The sequence below is a fragment of the Dasypus novemcinctus genome, chromosome 10 (genome assembly GCF_030445035.2).
Source record: "Dasypus novemcinctus isolate mDasNov1 chromosome 10, mDasNov1.1.hap2, whole genome shotgun sequence".
Lineage (NCBI taxonomy): Eukaryota > Metazoa > Chordata > Mammalia > Cingulata > Dasypodidae > Dasypus > Dasypus novemcinctus.
The window spans coordinates 104,706,929-104,726,488 of record NC_080682.1 but is presented as its reverse complement, the minus strand read 5'-3'; the positions used below and the strand labels follow the sequence as shown (position 1 = coordinate 104,726,488).

Sequence of the window (19,560 nt, the reverse complement as noted above, 5' to 3'; positions counted from 1 at the left end):
TTGCTGTGCGCTCTGAGTAAATCGCCTTCTCACTGAGAAACATGTTTTCCTATGAAAAATCAGGACCTTTGAAGGTCCTGGACTTTTGGCAAACCCAAGACAGCAATCAGAAGGGCAACTGAGCCTCTGGCGCTTGTCTTCCAGGTGCGCAGGGCCCGGGTGTGACCCTTCTCTGGCCCTCACAACACCCTGCAACCCCACTCAAGGTCAGCAAATAGCGTAAGCTTTGGACCCTGTGGATGTGGCTCTTACTAAGCTTCCTCGTGTCTAATATTTTAGTAAGGACTGCTCCTTCCATGATTAAGTGTATAATAGAGTGCCTGGGCAGTGGGGTGGGAAAGATGGGAGATGGGGGTGTCAGAGCAGGGAAAGTTCCTTTCAGCTGGGCTGGGAAGTCTGGGATCGCTTTCATCAAGCGGTTCAGCCATCTGAGAACCAGCCTTCACTGAGCCTCACATGGCCCAGGCATCGAGGACACCTCTGATGAAAAAGGCCCGGTTCCATCCTCTCCGAGCTCCTAATGCAAGAGGAGCTTCTTGATTTCCGTTTGCCCCAGCCATCTGGGGTGAGAAGCCCAGGAGGAAGAAGCTGGATGAGCTGTTCCTTTCCATGGTTCTCTGTTCCCAACTGACTCCTGGGCCCCAGGGACAGGGCAGCCCCTCAGGCTGGACCCAGAGCAACTGTTTCTATGAAGTCAGGGAATCAAGCGCAGGGGAGAGAGCAGCACTAGGTGATGGGCTCGCTTCCTGGGCAGAGAACAAAATGGAGCCTTTGACTTCCTGTATGATTCTTTATAGCCCATGACCTACACCTACCCATCCCTGCCTGTCTTGTGGTGAAAATGTGGGTCCCCTATGTTAGAGGGAAGGAAACTGGCTGAAGGGGAAGAGTTTTCCCTGCATCTCACAGCAGGCCAGAAGGGAGAGCCCTGAGAATTGCCCAGCATCTCTGAAGGCCCAGCTAAGCATTACCTTTTCTAAGGCGTCTTTTCTGATCACCCACATTTACCTACCTCTCATTGAGAGTATGTCCTGCAAGCTCTGAAAGCAGCTTGAATCACCTGCGAGACAACATCTGAGGCAGATGTTATCTCCTGTGAAACACTGCCTGGCCAAGAAGTCTTCCTGAAACAGTGACTCTAGAGAGCCTGAGCCACACAGGGGTCAGGGACAGAATGAAACTGAGGGATTGTGTCGGAGTCTTGGTCAGTGACCCGAGGTAACGAGAATGAAAGACAAAGAAAGACTGGGTTCAGGGGATCTGAGAGCATTGATCTCTCAAGCTCATCAGACAACTTTATTGAGTTGAGGGGCTAGTATATATACCCCTAACATACGTGACATTCAGCACAAAATCAAGTTACCTATTACCCTTACCTCATTCTATATTAACTAGTGATTGATAAACACCAACAAACTTTACTGGAACTATTATTATAAAAATCAGTAACTATACTCATAAATCCTGTTACTCAGGTTGTTCTGTTCTATATGTATTGTTCTGCCTGCAGGTGTGCTTACCCAGCCAAGATTGTGCTCCGCACCGATAATCATAAGGGACAGCTTGACTCAGTGGTCAAGGAAGTAACTTGCTTCCATGGAAACAACATGCCTTTGTTTCCCACAGGATTGGATCGTCATCCACAACCCCAGGTCCACAGAGACTTCTGAGAAACCCAGGGCAGAAGCCGTGACCTTGCATGTGCCTCTTAAGAGACATCTGGCTGAAACCTTTCTCCCGTCCCTGCCAGCCCTCCAGACACATCTGCAGGAGGAAGAGTGTGGGCATCATTGGTGACACTTCCATCCCCAGCGATGGAGAGGCTGGCCCAGTGCTGGTTCTGCAGCAGCACTAGGATAGCCCGATCTTGACTTCCTGTAGTGAAAGAGAGGGGTATGACGGGCACTCCTTGGTCAGGAGTTGCTTCTCAGTCCCCTACCTGCATACCTCGGAGCTCACTCCTATTTTCCTTCACAGGGCTGCGCTGAGTCCTATGCTCCGAGGGCTGGTGCTGTCAGGGAGGGGGTGGGTGCAGGCCCGGGACCCTGCTGTGATGGGCTGCTCTCCCTTTGGCTCAGGTTCCGGCAGTTTCTCTATCTCGTCTTGTTGCTGATTGAAGGTGCCCCCTTTCAATTTTTCTCCATCTCCTGGGTGGTAGCAGGAAATCATCCTGGTTGATTTCAAGGCCACTGATGTGCCCCCGACAGCTACCGTGAAATTTCTGGGGGCTGGCACAGCTGCCTGCATTGCGGATCTCATCACCCGCCCCTGGATACCGCTAAAGTCCAGCTGCAGGTAAGGGGATGAAGCCTGGGGGTCCAACTGTGTCTAGTGTGCTCCCTCCCCAGGGACACAGACTCCTTAGGGCGGGTGGGGTGAGACTGTAAACTTGAGAGCATAGAGATGGCAGGAGATGGGAAGGCACCTGCCTATCTCCACAGCCACCCTTTCTTGGCCTTGCAGCTCCAAGGAGAAAGTCAGGACCCACTGCAGGCTGCAGCCAGCGCCCGGGACCGCGGCGTGCTGGGCGCCCTCCTGACCATGGTGCACACCGAGGGCCCCCGCAGCCCCTACAACGGGCTGGTCGCCGGCCTGCAGCGCCAGATGAGCTTCGCCTCCGTCCGCATCGGCCTCTGCGACCCCGTCAAGCAGTTCTACACCAAGGACCGAGTGTGAGTGTGAAGCGGGGCCACATGCCTCTTGACCTTTCCTTCCCAGTACCGACTGAGCCTCGTTCTTTTTTTTTAAGATTTATTTTTATTTCTCCGCCCCCGACCCCCCCCCCCCCCAGTTCCCTGGTTCTCCCAGTGATCCCTGAGCATCTGGGCTGTGCCAGGCTCTGAGCTGGCAGAACAGTCCTCAGAACCGCCCTCGGAGCCAGTGGTGTCATCCCAGTGTTAAAGGGGAAGAAACTCAGACTCGAAGAGGGAAGGGACTTGCCCAAGGGCTCACAACAGGGAGCCAGGAAACAGCTGACAGGGCTTTTGCTTCCAAGGCAAAACGCTGACCCTCCATTTTATACTTGAGGAAACTGAGAATCCAGAAAAAAGTTAACTTCCCCAAGATCACATGGCAAGAAGTAGATCTCAGGTAAGAACACAAGTCTTTTGAGTCTCGAGTCCCTAGTAAAGCCACTTCTCTCCGAGCCTTGGTTTTCACATTTGTCAAATGGAAATGATTCTCATTTCTCAGGGCTGTTGAGCAGGTTAAATGAAGTAAGTGAAAATACCTTGTGAAAGAAAGCACTAAGTATCATTGTCGCCCTATTCCTTGCTGTGACCCAGTGCCTCGCAAGTAGTAGACATTCACAGCAATACTTTGTTTGATGCGAGGAAGTGTTATAGCAAGAGCTGGTCTCCACCCTATTCCTGAAAGGCCGGAGTTATGGTTATATGGTGGCTTTGGTGAGGATGAGGAGAGGTGAAGCCACTGACACCCACAGTTTCCCCACAGGTGCTGGCATCGGGAGCCGCCTCCTGGGTGGCAGCACCACGAGTCCTGGCTGTGGCCGTGGCCCAGCTCACAGATGTGATGAAGGGCCGGTTCCAAGCATGGGTCAGGCTGCAGGTGGCCGGAGATACCAAAGCACTGTGGGTGCCTACAAGACCATCGCCCGGGTGGAAGGGTTCCGGGGACTCTGGAGAGGCGTGTACCCCTTCTCCAGCCTCCTCCTCCCCCATTCCCTGCTCTCACATAGGCGCCTTCCTTCTGTAGGGACCGCTCCCAGTGTGGCTCGCAGTGCCATTGCCAACTGTGCGGAGCTAGTGACCTATGACCTCGTCAAGGATGCCCCCCTAAAGGCCTCCTAAAGGAGGTCTTCTTCTCCCAGCCGGAGGGCATGTGGGAGTCCGGCTGCCTGGAGACTAATATCTTTTCATTCTACTGCCCCTTTGCTTGTGGGAGTGACCTTCTGTCTCTAAAGGACCCTGCTGAAGCCAGCTGGGGTGACGTTTTACTTGCAGATTGAGAAACTGAGGCGCAATTGGGATGACTTAGGTCCTTAGGAGAGGGCCCCACTGGACTCTCTCTCTAAGACCGCTAGGCCCCTGAGTATTTAACTACTTCTCCAGGCCTTGCTTGCCCTTCTGGAACGACATGGAAGGAGCCCTGACTGCCTGGCCTGTGCTTGCTCCTTGGCAGACGACCTTCCTTGCCACTCACTTCCGCCTTAGGGGCGGACTTCTGCACCACCGTCATTGCCTCCCCTGGCGATGTGGTCAAGACGGGATACGTGGACTCTGCCCTGGGACTTCGCAGCGCTGGCCATTGTGCCCTTGCCACGCTCCAGAAGGAGGGACCCCAAGCTTTCCACAAAGGCTGAGCCTCTGACCCACCCCTCCCAATTTCGGGGCCTCCTGCCCACCCATGCCCTTCACACAGGTGGAAGAAAACCACGTGGTGCTGTCTCTGAGTAGCATCCAGGTGTCAAACTATTTCTGGTATTTCCCAGGTACTCTCTCATCCTCTTCACTCCTTTCTCCCAGGGATAGTATGATCCCTATTTTATGGGTGTTAATGGAGACTCAGAGAGGCTACTTGCTCTTTGCCACACAGCTGTGAGACTCGGTTTCCTGGGTCCGCAGCTCCTTTGGACCGAGCCGCAGGGCTGGATTGGATGCCAGGGCCCTGTGGGGTTAGCGGGGGGGTGGAGGCACCCCAGGGGTCACGAGATGCACCTTGTGACCTATGGTTTCTGTTTCCTAGGTGCATGCCCTCCTCTCTCTGCTTGGGTTCCTGGCACGTAGTGATGTTCGTCCCCACGCACAGCTGACCGGGCCCTCACGGCTGCCTGCGCTTCCGAGAGGCTCCCTGTTGAGCCTCTTCTGCTGACCTGACCACCTGGCTGTGGTGTCTGCTCCAGCCAAACCCCATTCCCTTTTCCTCCTCTCCTTCCCTTCCCTCTTTCCTCGCACCTTCTCCGTTTCCCACCACCTCCCTTCCCTCTCCTCATTCCTACCACTCCTCCCTACCTCATCTGCCTTGCCCCTCATTCCTGATGAAGTTGACCTCTTCATTCTACTCCCCCCAAACAAACCCCCCCCCTGCACATCCCCCATAAAGCAAGCTCAACCTTGGTGTCTCCTCCCTCTCTTGTAACTGTTACCAGAGGCTTGGTCCAGTGGGCCCTTTTGGCATCTGGTGGGCAGGGGAGGAGCCACCTGACCTTAAAAGGGCACTGTGATTCATCTTTGACTTCCAGCATTCAGTCTTGGGCTCCTGGAAGTCATCCAGTTCATTCTTCTGTCCAGCCCCAGGTCCTGTGCTGAGGTGGCAAATGAAGGAGCAGCCTGGAGACAAAGGGACGACCACTGGGCTTCCACCTAGTTCTGCTACTCCAGTGCCTGCCTCTCCTGGAACAGGAGACTCCCCCAAAGCTCAACTGGCCTCAGGCTTGTTTATCTGCAAAATGAAAAGTCCTGTCTGCCCAGCATCTCTAGCACTTCTTGGAAAATTTAGAGGGACTTGGGAATCTTAGGTGCTGTGGGATTATTTTATTCTACTTTACAAATGGGAATCCACCTCCCTAAAGTCCCAGACCAAGTGAGAGACCAAGTCTGGCCGCTTCTCGCCCTTCGGTCCTAAGAGGGAAGTTATTGAACTGGGTGGGGTTGAAGAAGCTGAGGGCAGAGACAGGTCCTGCAGGCAAGGACACAGACAGCGGTTGAATTGGGACTAGTGCTCATAGACCTCCCTGCCTTGGCTGGATTAAACCTTAACATTTCTCCTGTAAGGCAGAATTAATGTTTTATACCGGGAGAAAAGGGCAGTGAGCTGCCCCAGGCGTGTCTGCCAGCAACGCTAAGAGCAGCCACAGCTGGTGACTGACCAGCCTGTGTGCCAGTCACTGGGATGGACACAAGGCCACCAGCCCTCCTCATGTTTTGGGTATGACCCTAGGACAAGAGGAGTTGGGAAAGGCGGTGGGAACCTTTGGAAAGTATACCAGTGGGAGTCACTAACCTTGATCAGGAGTAGTCACTTTCTCTCTTAACCTCAGTACTTAACAGCCCTGCTTTGCCTCGGGTAAGTGAGTACTAAAGAGAAATCTCAGCAGTCTTTCCACCAGGCCAGAGACAGGAGGTTTAGGGCTGGGGAATGTCAGCCGCCCCCACCCTCCACACCTGGCTACTGCCTCAGTGCCCACAAAAGCCCTGGAAGGGAGGGTTAGTGATCCTTGTCACACTGAGAAAGGTGAAATGACCTGCCCACAGGCACACGGCGGTGAAGTAGCATGCCTGGTTCAGACACAGGTGTGGCCTGCTCCCCAGCCCCCGTCCTGTACCCCTGCTGAGGGGCTCCCTAGAGCTCGGGTTGGATTCTGCCTCTCAAGGTCCTTCTGTTGCGGCCTTCTCCCTGGGAGTTTACATATCCTGCTAAGTGCTGCTGAGTCCCTATTTAAACAAAATCCATATCAAGCTAATAGGAATGGAAACGCGACTCAAGAGAGGGGTATTTCCTCCTGGCATGGAAGAAATGCAGTATCCGATGTCTGATGGAAAGCAGAACGGGGGGCAGGGGTGGCCTGCACACCCTGCAACATCTGAAATCCAGGCAGTGAGCTCACCAAGCACTTTACATCCACGACCTTAACCCTCACTCGAGCCTGTGGGATGCTACGAGCTCGGCCCTACTGACAGACTCAGGGCCAGGGACTGGTCCAAGGAGCCAGTGGCACCAGAGCCCAAGCCTCCTGCTTTCCAGATGACTGCCTGAGACAGCCCAGTTTAAAGACAAGCACGCTGGGAAGGTGGGACTCAGAGCCACTTGCAGTGCTTGTGCTCTGCTCTAGCAGGTTACCTTCCCAAGCAGAGGGAGCCTGGAACACGGCCTTGGCTGGGAGGCAGGAGGCCTGGGTTCCGATGGCAGCTTTGTCACCTGGGACAAGTGTTTTCTCTGGGATTCAATTTTCCTGGCTCCGATGGGTCCACATCACACTATAGAGACTCCCTTCTAAAAACCGTGTGTTACAGAACAGCAGAGCAGAGCTGGGGACCCAGAGCAGGGCCACGCAGCCCTGCCCCACTCTGCCAAGGCCCCTGGGGACCTGTTCACGCCCTCTCAGCAAAGTCAGTGCTGCAGCCAGGACAGGGACCCAGGACCTCAGTTCCTTGGGCCTGCTCTTCCTCTGGCTCCATGGGAAGGACTGGTATCAAGCTCCTCCCAAGACATGCTCTACTGAGTGTAGCTATAGGATCAGAACAATCTTTTATAATGTCCATCAAGAAGTCCCACGCTATCCCACCCCTCACATCCGTGACGCAGGCTGGCTCCCCTGCACACCCTAAGGCTGGGGAGAGGGGCGGCAGGAGGGAGGAAGAGGCCTGGCCAGCCTGCTCCAGCCCCCGGCCCCCCACAGTTATGTCAGCAGCGCCTGGCGCAGCATCTGCTTCTTCTGGGGAGTGAGGCGGGTGGGGAATTGGATGTCGAAGAAGATGAAGAGGTCCCCCTTCTTGGTGGGGTCTTCAGGCAAAGGCATCCCCTCATCTGGCACCTTCTTGAAGTACTTGGGGCTGAGACAGGGAAGAATGGAGGAAGGGAGCTTAGAGGGCTCCCCAGAGCAGAAGCTCCATAGGTCCCAGGGATGCCTGCTCACGTAGTGAGACAATCACGGCAGTTTCCGCCGTGGGATGGCTCTTGTCAGCTGGCCTCCCCCAGGGGCTTGCGCCCCAAACTCAATCTCCGATGGAGGATCCCCAGGAAACAGGATAGGGGAGGGATGAAGGTGGGCAGACCCTAAATTGGGGGTTGGGGGTGCAGGGCTGCTGAGCAAAGCTTCCCATGCAGAGGGCCTTCTGTGGGAAGGGACTTAGGGGATGCAAATCTAGTGAGAGGTTTTGGAAGATAGGGGCAGCAGGATGGTCCAGCGCTACGGACCTCGAGCCTCTCCAGCGGCTTCGTGCAAATCAGGGAAAGGCCCTCCTTTTGCCAGGTGACTGCAGAGTGTGGGCCGGACGTCAGCCCTTCCTCCCCTCGCTGGGCGCCTGCTGCTGGGCACAGCCTGCGTGACTGACCCAGCAGGCCAGCCCGACACGACCTCCGAAGGCCCAGCCCAGCCCTGCGCTTGCCGACGGGGGCCCGCGGCAGAGGCACTCACTGGACGATGTCATTGATGGGGATATTGAGCAGACGGTCATCCAGGGTCTTGACCTCCACGGAGCAGCAGGTGAGAGCCTGGGGGAGGGTTAGGGCCAAGGTGAGGGCGGGCAGGGTCGCCGTGCCATGCTGTTTAGAAGACTCTGAGTCTATATTCAGCGCCAGGCCCTGAGCTAGGCACCAGAGAGACAAAAGGACCAACAGTTGAGTGCCCCCCAAGGACCGCTGTGATAGTGTAGTTACGACAGAGGGAAGTAAGGGGGTCTGTGGGCTCTGAGGAGAGGTGGGGGAGGGGGCAGGCAGGCTGCACAATGGCAGGAACAGTTGTCGAGGGCCTTCGGGGGTGAGGGCTTTGCCAGTCAGACCAGTGGATGAGGTGGCCTCCCGGGCAGAGGGCCAGCACACGCAAGTGACCGGAGCGTGACAGGCATTAAGCCTGCAGGGAGCGGTGAGGGGCTGGGTGCTGCGAACTGGCCGGGGAGCGAGCAGAGGGCGATGACATCAGCCAGGCGGCCGTGGAGGGCCTCGAATGCCAGGGGAAGAGGCTTCGGCTGGGGGCGCGGTTTGGTCAGATGGAATATGGAAAGAGCTCTGTGGAGAAGAGCCTGGAGAAGGTAAGGGAGGCAGGAGGACCACAGAGGAGACTGCCGCGGAGATCCAGGAGAGAGCTGACGAGGGCTGCACGCGGGCTGAGGGGATGAACACAAGTGGAAGGGGTGAAGGGATATTGGGGGGGTGGCATCGGCAGGACTTGGTGACCGGCTGTGGGGGTGTAGGGCCGGGGAGAGGCCAGCTCTTGTCCGGGTAGTGAGGGTGGAGGGCCCCGGCGCTCTCAGGAGTGAGGGCGACCCCCAAGGCTGCATGGCAGACTCAGCCCATTCTGACGGCTGGGGAGAGTGCCTGCCTGGGGGCCTCCCCTAGGGCAGACGGGGCTTGCTCTGACCCCCGCATCCCCTGCCTGCTCCACTTGGCCCGCTCACCTTGCCCAAGGGGATGCGGTTCACAAAGAAGAGGCTGTCGTTCTCCCTGCGGAAGCGAGGGTGAAGCTTCTCCTTCACGATGAAGATGATGTCAGCCGGGATGATGTTGGGGCCCTGGGCGGGGAGGCCGAAGCGGAACAAGGCCTCCTTGGCTGGGGGACCCTGGCCATGCTCCCGCCTCTACTGGGTTCCCTGTCTTTATGCGTACAATGCGGAGGCTGGACAAGGCGATCAGGAAGGGCCTTTTAGCCCTCGCTCTGAGAAGCCTGCCTGGGTGAACACCCCGGGTTCATTTCTCCTCTCCTGAGCATGCCCCAAACGGATGCACTCAACCGGGGAGGGAGGCGCTGCAGGCGGTGGGTTGAACACCGGGCTGGGGGCCAGACAGCTGCTCTCAGGCGTCTGTCCTGCCAGTAACTCCGTGAGGACACGCCCCATCCAGCCTTCATTAAGCCGCAAAAACCCTGCTGAGGCCTCCTCTGGGCCCTGGGGACCCAAGCACAAGGAGCTCCCAGGCTAGGGAAAGGGACACACAGTGACTCCACAGCAGGCTCAAGACCGGGGAACCCAGAGGAATTGCTGACCAGAGTGCAGAGGCCAGGAAGCTGCCCAGAGCGGGGAACCCTGGGGCTGGATCTTCAAGGGTGGGATTTTTGTTTTGTTTTGTTGTTTTTTGAGGTACCGGGGGCTGGGGATTGGACCCAGGACCTCGTATATGGGAAGCCGATGCTCAACCACTGAGCTACATCAGCTTCCCCAAGTTGGCTTTTTCATTTGTTTTGCCGGTTGTCTGTTTTTGTTTTTTCAGGAGGCACTGGGAACCAAACCCAGGACCTCCCGTGTGAGAGGCGGACACTCAACCGCTTGAGCCACATCCGCTCCCCTTGAAGGGTGTTTTTTGAAACTGCATGTTTTATAGGTCAGAAAGAGGGCAAGAAGAGTGGGCAGAGGAGTTAATCTCTCTTGGCTCTGACCACTCTGTCATTCTGCCTCTTCTCAGAACATAAGGACTCAGCATGCTCTGAAGAGTAATTTTATATTTTATTTAAATAAATATTTAATTTTTAAAGAATTAAAAATAAGTGGTATTATAGAAGAGGTGGCATTGGATTGGGAAAAGTGGACATGGTGGCTGAGGGGTATGGGGAAAGGCAGGAAGAGATGAGAGGTGGAGGCGTCTTTGGGACATGGAGCTGCCCTGGATGGTGCTTCAGAGGTAATCACCGGACATTGTAAATCCTCACAGGGCCCACTGGATGGAATGGAGGAGAGTATGGGCCATGATGTGGACCATTGGCTATGAGGTGCAGAGGTGCCCAAAGATGTACTTACCAAATCCAATGGATGTGTCATGATGATGGGAACGAGTGTTGTTGGGGGGGGGAGAGGGGGGTGGGGGGGTGGGGTTGAATGGGACCTCACATATATATTTTTAATGTAATATTATTACAAAGTCAATAAAAAAAAAAAATAAGTGGTTTCTGAGTAGCTCCTACGTTTGGGCTTCCTTCACAGAAGCACTGGAGGACGCCAGGAAAAGCCCTGGAAACAGGGCTGGCTTCTTCCAGCGCTTGCGCTCCTGCCCTGGGCTAGTCCTTCCCTCTCAGCCATGGCATTCCGCCCTGTGAAGTGGGGACCGCCCCCGGCTGCCCACTCACAGGAGCAGCGGGAGGCTCTCTCTTGGAAGTGACTTCAGGGGTCATCTTGTGATTTGGAGTTGTCTGTGCCCCAGAAAAACCTGTTCTTAAACTCAAGCCATTCCTGCGGGTGGGAGCCCACTGCAAGCAGGGCCTGTTGGGGAGGCTACGTCAGTGAGCTGTGGCCCCTCAGTCAGGATGGGTCTCAATCCTGCTCCTGGAGTCCTTTATAAGAGAAGGAAAGTCAGACCAAGAGGGACCTGCCAGAAGCTGGACACTGGCAGGGCCCGAAGAGAAGGGAGAGACCAGGGGACACCGCCACGTACCGAGCTAAGGCCACGGATCACCGGCAGCCAGCCCCAATTGCCAGGCTTTGGGGAGCGAGCATCGCCTTGATGATGCCTTGATTTGGACTTTTCCCCTAACCTCAAAACCACGAGCCATTAAGTCCCATTGCTTAAGCCAGCCTTTTGCGTGCTATTTGCTTGTGCTGCCAAGGAAATTAAAGTACCCTCTCGGCACACTTGTGTCCCTACCAGACCAGGGCTCATAGGGACAGGGAGAGGCCCAGCCTCCTTGCCCCTCAGTCTTCCCACCACCTAAGCTCAATGACTGGCCCTAGGGCAAGGGGCTGGGGATGTTGGCCTCTCCTCCCCCTCACCTGGTCCCCTTCCTTCTCGAAGGTGATGCGTGTGCCCTGCCTCCAGCCAGGCTTCACGTCAATTGTCAGGATCTTGTCCTTGATGGTAGAGGAGTACCCATCCTCATTCAGCACCTGCAGGGAGAGGGTGGCGTGGCGGGTGGGGGTTGTTCAGGATTTCCATGCACACAACTTGGCACACGTGGAAGATGCTCCGTGGGATTTGTGCTTGGGCCTCCTTGCAACGGGGGGAACCTGCCCTGAGCCACACCCTACTCTCACCCTGTTGCCATTGGATCCAAGAACTTATGATTCCCAGGAAGACAGAGCATGTCACAGGGCTGGGACTGGGGCCCAAGGTGCCGGCAGCCCCCAAGAAGCCACAGCCCCAGCCCCAGGAATCCACGTGGCCTCGGCCACGAACAGATGCACAGTGAAAATGCACTGTTCCTTCCCCCCACGCCCAGAGCTCCTGGCCCTGAGTGTCTGTGCAGGTGTCTCAGCAGCTCTTCACTGAGCAGAGAAGACAGAGGATAGGTTATCTCCTAATCCTGAAGACAGACCATGGAGGTCAGCATATCTGAGCCTCACCTGATAGACTCCCCCATCCCTTCACCAATTACGTGCCCCGATGGATGCCATCTACTGCGCAAAGGGGAGGGGGGCTTGCTCTTGTACCTGGTATGGGGCTGGGCAGCTGTATCATCAGTATCCCAGGAGGGCTGGGCCATGGAAGATGGCCCGGTCAAGGGCTGGACACGGGGGCACCAAGGGCTTTCCTTAACTGGTCACCTTGCAACCGCCCCCAGCCTACCCTCTGCATCCATGCTGCCCCTTCTTACCATGAGGCATATATCCTGCTGAAATCCCAGGAATGTGGTCCACCTTCCCTGGAGGGAAGACTTCACAGGAGACACCTCCCATTGAGAGCCCTCGCACCTCCCACAGGGATGGGGCTGAACTGGGAGAGGGGAAGGGAGCGATCCTGTCCCAGTTAGGACAACACCCAGCACTAGAAAAGAACTGGGCTAATACCCTTGACCATCCCTTCCAAACTTCAGATTCTAGAATTCTAAGACTCTAGGTCTCTGAATCTAAGATTCCATGATTCCTTCAGGGACCTTGCCTGAGTCTCCAGCTAGGGGTCAGAGAGGAAGTGACTGGTGGCGTCTGAGGGGATAGATGGTGGCTTCGAGTAGGAGCGAGCCAAGTACTCACCCTTCGGGAAATCTTAATTTTCTTGGTGCAGCCAAAGAACAAGTCCTCCAGGGACAGGTAGAGGTCCCGTTCAATTGGGGGATCCTGCTTCTTGACCCCATGACCCCGGAGCCCTCCAAAGTTCAAATCCACCTCACCTCCTTCTGCATCAAAAAATTCTGTAGGAGATGGGGAAGGAGAGGAATAAAGGAAATTGCATCCAAAGACTCAGATTTACAGCTCACCCACACACAAACACACCTCTTCAATGTCCCAAGTGTGATACGCAGCACCTCATTCCCACCTTCCAGACTCAGACTGTCGGCAAGGCCAAGAAGCTGCCCTCAATTGCAGAGCCAGTGATTACCATACTGCGTTACTCTCCAACGTTTCACCCTTCACTTTGGACATCCCCCCATGTTTTCGTCTGCTAAGCTGCCAAAATGCAATATACCAAAAATGGCTTGGCTTTTACAATGGGGATTTATTGGCTTGCAAGCTTACTGCTCCAAGACTGCAAAAAAAAATGTCCAAATCAAGGCATCATTAGTTAATGCTTTCTCCCCAAGGAACAGTCACCAGTGATCCTGGACTCCTCTGTCACAAGGCAGGGCACGCAGCAGCGTCTCCCTCCTCCACCGGAGTTCCTTGCCTTCAGCTTCCTGCTTCCCTGGTGCTCTCTCTTCTCATTTGAATTTCATTCTCTTACCAAGGGCTCCAGTAAAAGGATTAAGACTCACCCTGAGCCATACCTTACTGAAGTAACCTCATCAACTGTCCCACCTGCAATAGGTTTACACCCACAGGAATGGGTCAGCTTCAGGAACAGAACTCAGACCATCACATTCCACCCGCTGGCTCCTAAAAAAGAAATGTTCTTTCCATACGCAAATACATTCATTCCCTCACGCTATTTCAAAAGTCTTGAATTATATCAGTAACAATACTAAGTACAAAGCCTTTTCAAAATTGCTTATAGGTGCGTTCTGTCCTGGGGTAAAATTCCCCTCCCTGTGAACCTGTGAAACTTAGAAAACAAGTTATGTGCTTCCAGTATACAAAGGAAGGACAGTCAAAGCATAAATGTTTCCATTGTCATAGAGAGAAACTGGAAGGAAGAGGGGTCACAGCTTCCAAACAATTCCAAAACCACTCAGAGCACACGCCTTTAGATTTCAAGGTCTAAGGATCATCTGTGGAACACTGCTCTGTCTTCCAGGCCTGACGAAGCAGCAGCCCCATCCTTTGTAAGTTCTTTCATTTTTTTTAAATAGTCTGGTATTTCTTTTTTTTTTAAGATTTTTTATTTATTTCTCTTCCCCCCACCCCCCACATTGTCTGCTCTCTGTGTCCATTCGCTGTGTGTTCTTCTGGGTCCACTCACATTCTTGTCAGCGGCACTAGGAATCTATGTCTCTTTTTGTTGTGTCATCTTGCTGCATCAACTCTCCATGCGTGTGGCACCACTCCTGGGCAGGCTGTGCTTTTTTCACGCTGGGCAGCTCTCCTTGCAGGGATGCACTCCTTGCATGTGGGGCTCCCCTATGCGGGTGACACCACTGAGTGACACGGCACTCCTTGCGTGCATCAGCACTGCACGTGGGCCAGCTCCACACGTGTCAGGAGGCCCTGGGTTTGAACCCTGGATCCCCCATGTGGTAGGTGGACACTATCAGTTGAGCCAAATGTGCTTCCCTCTTTGTAAGTTCTTGCACAGTGGCCATACTCTCCCTAACACTGGTGTATTAGTCACCCAAAGGGCTGCTGATGCAAAATATCAGAAATCTGCTGGGTATTTATTTGCATTAGAAGCTTATAGCTACTAGGCCATAAAGAATAAGTTACTTCCCTCACCAAAGTCTATTTGGAGCAAGATGGCTGCCAATGCCTGTGAGGGTTCAGGCTTCCTGGATTCCTAAGTTCCTGGGGCTTGCTTTTCTCTGGGTTCAAGGTTCCTTCTTCCTGGTACTGGCTTCTCTTTCCTCTGAGTGCTGACTTCCCAGGTCTTCAGCATCAAACTCTAACATCAGAAATCTCCAACTCTTTTCTTTGCCATGACTTTTATCTGTGAGCTCCCACCCACCAAACGGTGGGATGCAATGCCCTAATCATAACTCAATCATGCCCAGGTACAGATCAGATTACAAGCATAATCCAATATTTCTTTTTGGAATTCATCAATTATATCAAACTGCTACAACTGGGGTGAGGGCTTTAGCATCTCCAAGCGTTTGGGGGATAGCCATGCTCTCAGCTCCATCCTCATCAAGCACCAGGGTGGCAACGAAGCTCTCCTCAATCCCCCAGGCACTGAGAAACCTGGGGTGGTCACAATCCTCCTGAACAAAAGGCGAAAGCCCGCCCTCTTCTAGGGCCCGGTGTAGTCACCCTTTCCACATACATGGGCAGTTCTGCTCTCTTGGCCCAAGAAGATGTCTTCAGTCCAGACCTCAGCTTCCACGGTTCTGCCTTTGAAGTTATTTTTCCTTCAATATGTCCTTTTCCTGTCCCATTTAATCCAGCCTGGCAGTGGTTCCATTCCTTACAGTTCTTGCAAAAAACTTGGTTTCATATATAGCACACAGGAGTCCCAACCATAGGACAATAGGACTTCCCACAAATCTTTCCTGGATAACTGCATTTCCAATCCTTACCTGAACTGAAATGGCTGCCTGGTTCCATGTTTGGTTAAATCCTCTCATGGTGCATTATTCTCTGGGGACTTGCTTTCCAGAAGCTCATAATTTTCCAAACCATCAATTTCTGATTTCTCTGTGTACAGGAGTTCAGGTCTCAGCTTATTCCTTTCCTCTCACATCTTACTATAAGCTGCAAGGATAAGCCAGGTTGCACTTTCCACATTTAGTCTGGAAACCTCCTCAGCTAAATATTCATGCTTGTCACTTTCAAATTCTGCCTTCCATCTGACACCAGGACTCCGTTTTGCCAAATTCTCTGCCCCTTGAAAACAAGGGTCCCTTCCTTCCGGTATGCAATGACACAGTCGTCATTTCTCTCAGAGGCCTGATGAGAAGTACCTTTAGCTCCATATTTCTACCAATAGTCTCTTCAAAGCAGCCTAGGCCATTTCTGTCAAGCACAGCACAATTCTTCCAGAATCTACCCCTTACCCATTTATAGAACTGTTCCCACGTTCTTTATATTTGCAATAGCAGCATCCCACTTTCCAGGGACCAAAATACTGTTTTAGTCGGCTAGGCTGCCAAAATGTAATATACCAGAAATGGGTTTTATCAGTGGGGATTAATTGGCTTGCAAGCTTACAGCTCTGAGGCTGAGAAAAATGTCCAGATAAATGAGCCATCAGGTGATGCTTTCTCCCTGAAGACCAGTTGCCTGTGATCCTGGACTCCTCTGTCACACCCCACTCCCCACCCCACCCCCGACACCGGCCCCTCCCACCTGCTGCCTCAGGGAAGGTAGAAGCGCCCTCTGGTGGCAGTGCCTGATAGTGTCAGAAATTACGCCTGGGATGCTAGTTCGGGGGAGCGGGGGTGCGTGGAATCGGGAGGTGGCAGGGATGGTGAGGGGACACAACACATAAATGCTCTTTTCCCCTATGCAGGCTCCATCCTCTCACTGTCCAACCCAGTACCAAACCATTAGAGACCCCAGATTTAAGTTTCTATAAAGTCAGCAACTGTGATGGGAGAGGTGGACGGGTTAGTCCCTAATGAATTTGGGAGGTCACCAACATATCCCCAAACTCCTCTTTCCTCAACTTCTTTTGCCTCTGTCCAGCCCTACCCGCATTGATCCTCCTCCTGCACCTACCCATCTCCATCCTAGAGCAAAAGAGAGCCCCCATCTCCATCTGCCCCTGATGTGCTGGGCAATCCTTTGGGTTTCAGTTGATGAGTTAATAAAGCCTGAGCTACCTTCTACCACGAAGATGACCTAATAAGAAGATGAAGAAGAGAAAGAGGAAACGGACTTTGGCCCAGTGGTTAGGGTGTCCGTCTACCATATGGGAGGTCCGCAGTTCAAACCCCGGGCCTCCTTGACCTGTGTGGAGCTGGCCCATGCGCAGCGCTGATGCACGCAAGGAGTGCCGTGCCACGCAAGGGTGTCCCCCGCGTGGGAGAGACCCACGCGCAAGGAGTGCGCCCGTGAGGAAAGCCGCCCAGCGTGAAAAGAAAGTGCAGCCTGCCCAGGAATGGCGGCGCCACACTTCCCGTGCCGCTGATGACAACAGAAGAGGACAAAGAAACAGAAGCGGACAAAAGAAACAAGAAGCAGCAAATAGACACCAAGAACAGACAACCAGGGGAGGGGGGAAATTAAATAAATAAAAAAAAAAAAAAAAGAAGAAGAGAAAGAGCCAAGAATTGCTGAGTGCTTGCTATGCATCACGTGATATTTTCAGCACTTTATATTATTATTTCATTTTATCCTCACAACAACCCTATGAGGTAAGTACCATTATCCCCAACTTACAGTCAAGGAGACTAAAGGCCCAGAGAGGCCAAACACAATGCTCAACGTGCCTAGTGGCTTTTGACAAGCCTACTAAGTCCACTCTACTGGTGAAAAAGAGTTTCTTCAGCAGTTGGTGCTGGGAGAACTTGATATCCATAAACAAAAGAATGAAAGAGGTCCCTTATCGCTTATCGTATACAAAAATGAACTCAAAATGGACCAAAGATGTAAATATAAGAATCAGGACTACAAAACTCTTAGAAGAAAATAGAGGGAAGCATCCTCAAGACTCTGTGATAGGCAATGGTTTCTTAGACTTTACACCCAAAGAACAAGCAATGAAAGAAAAAATGGGATCTCTTCAAAATTAAAAACTTTTGGGAAATGGACATGGCTCAACTGATAGAGCATCTGCCTACCATGTGGGAGGGTCCAGGGTTCAATACCCAGGGCCTCCGGACCCGTGTGGTGAGCTGGCCATGTGCAGAGCTGCCACACGCAGCAAGTACTGTGCCAAGCAGGGGCGCTCCCACGTGGGGGTGCCCCATGCCCCAGGAATGTGCCCTGCAAGGAAAGCCTGCCCAGCAGTGGGCCCGCACACATGGAGAGCTGATGCAGCAAGATGACGCAACTAAAAAGAGACGCAGTGCCACTGAGGGTGCAAGCGGACATAGAACACACAGCAAATGGACACAGAGAGCAGACAGTGGCGGGGAGGGGAGACAAATAAATAAAACAAATCTTTTAAAAAAGAAAATTAAAAACTATTTGCATCAAAGGACTTTGTCAAGAAAGTGAAAAGACAATCTACTCAATGGGAGAAATTATTTGGAAACCACATATCTAATAAAGGTTTAGTATTCAGAATATTATATAAAGAAATCCTACCACTCAACAATAAAAAGACAAACAACCCAATTAAAATATGGGCAAAAGACTTGAATAGCCATTTCTCCAAAGAGGAAATATAAGCACATGAAAAGATGCTTAGGGAAACGGACTTTGGCCCAGTGGTTAGGGCATCCGTCTACCATATGGGAGGTCCGCGGTTCAAACCCCGGGCCTCCTTGACCCGTGTGGAGCTGGCCATGCGCAGTGCTGATGCGCGCAAGGAGTGCCGTGCCACGCAAGGGTGCCCCCCGTGTGGGGGAGCCCCACGCGCAAGGAGAGCGCCCGTGAGGAAAGCCGCCCAGCGTGAAAAGAAAGTGCAGCCTGCCCAGGAATGGCGCCGCCCACACTTCCTGTGCCGCTGACGACAACAGAAGCGGACAAAGAAACAAAAGCAGACAAAGAAACAAGATGCAACAAATAGACACCAAGAACAGACAACCAGGGGAGGGGGGGAAATTAAATAAATAAATAAATCTTAAAAAAAAAAAAAAAAAAAAAGAAAAGATGCTTAGCATCACTACCTATGAAGGAAAAGCAAATCAAAACCACAATGAGATATCACTTCACACCTTCTAGGATGGCCCTTATTAAAAAGACTGAAAACTACAAGTGTTGGAGAAGATGTGGAAAGATAGGAACACTTACTCACTGTTGGTGGGAATGTAGAATGGTGCAGCCACTGTGGAAGACATTTTGGCAGTTCCTCAGGAAGCTAAGTGTAGAATTACCCTGTGATCCAGCAACCCTGCTACTAGGTATGGAACTAGAAGAACTGAAAGCAGGGACTTGAACAGGTATTTGCAGACCCATGTTCACAGCAGCAAAAGATGGAAGCAACCCAAGTGCCCATCAACTGATGAATGGATAAACAAAATGTGGTGTATACATACAGTGGAATATTATTCAGCTATAAAAAGGCATGAAGTCCTGCCATGCAGCAACATAGATGAATCTTGAGGGCATTATGTTGTGTGAAATAAATCCAACACAAAAGGACAAATATTGTATGATCTCACTTGTGAAATAATTATAATAAGCAAACTCATAGATTTAGAATCTAGAATATAGATTACCAAGAGGTAGACTGGGGTTAGAGAATGGGGAACTGATGTTTAACATGTACAGAATCTCTATTTAGGCTGATGGTAAAAGTTTGAAAATGGATGGTGGTGATGGTAGCTTATTATTCTGAGTGTAATCAGCAGCACCAAGCTGTACAGGGAAATATGAATAGAAGGGGAAATTTTAGGATGTATGTATTACTTGAATAATAATTAAAAGAGAAAACATAGGACTATACAACACAGTGAACCCTACTGGAAATAGTGGACTATAGTTAGTTTAAGTATAAAAATATTCTTTCATGAATTATAAAAAATGTACAATACTAATACATTTTTGTTAATAATAGAGTGGTGGGAAGTGGATGTGGCTCCTGCAGTTGGGTGTCTGTCTACCACATGGGAGGTCCTAGGTTCAATTCCCAGTGCCTCCTAAAGAAAACGAGCAAGACAGCAAGCTGATGAGAGGGGCTGAAATGAGGAGCTGACATGAGGGGCTGGTGCAGTGAGATGATGCAACAAGATGATGCAATGAGGAGACACAATGAGGAAATACAACAAGAGACACAACAAGCAGGGAGCAGATGTGACTCAGGTGATTGGGTGCCTCTCTCCCACAT

The 19,560-nt window shown here is 52.4% G+C and overlaps 2 protein-coding genes across 2 annotated transcripts in view; one reads left to right on the top strand and one right to left on the bottom strand.

The window, feature by feature from the left end:
- The first annotated feature begins 520 nt into the window (after positions 1–520).
- LOC101413268 (dicarboxylate carrier UCP2) lies at positions 521–5,429 on the top strand. The gene is given in 9 exon segments (XM_058306353.1): positions 521–565; positions 2,159–2,261; positions 2,264–2,295; positions 2,464–2,672; positions 3,443–3,493; positions 3,495–3,550; positions 3,553–3,808; positions 4,133–4,155; positions 4,158–5,429. Coding segments are annotated over 9 exon segments (939 nt in total). The 3' UTR covers positions 4,322–5,429.
- DNAJB13 (DnaJ heat shock protein family (Hsp40) member B13) overlaps positions 1,251–19,560 on the bottom strand; it is a 28,568-nt gene continuing 10,258 nt past the window's right edge. The window contains exons 4-8 of the mRNA XM_004467350.4: positions 12,570–12,727; positions 11,373–11,486; positions 9,075–9,188; positions 8,096–8,172; positions 1,251–7,511 (exon numbers count right to left, since the gene is read on the bottom strand). Coding sequence (XP_004467407.1) covers positions 7,358–7,511; positions 8,096–8,172; positions 9,075–9,188; positions 11,373–11,486; positions 12,570–12,727 — 617 coding nt within the window. The 3' untranslated portion in view covers positions 1,251–7,357. The remainder of the gene's footprint in view (positions 7,512–8,095; positions 8,173–9,074; positions 9,189–11,372; positions 11,487–12,569; positions 12,728–19,560) is intronic.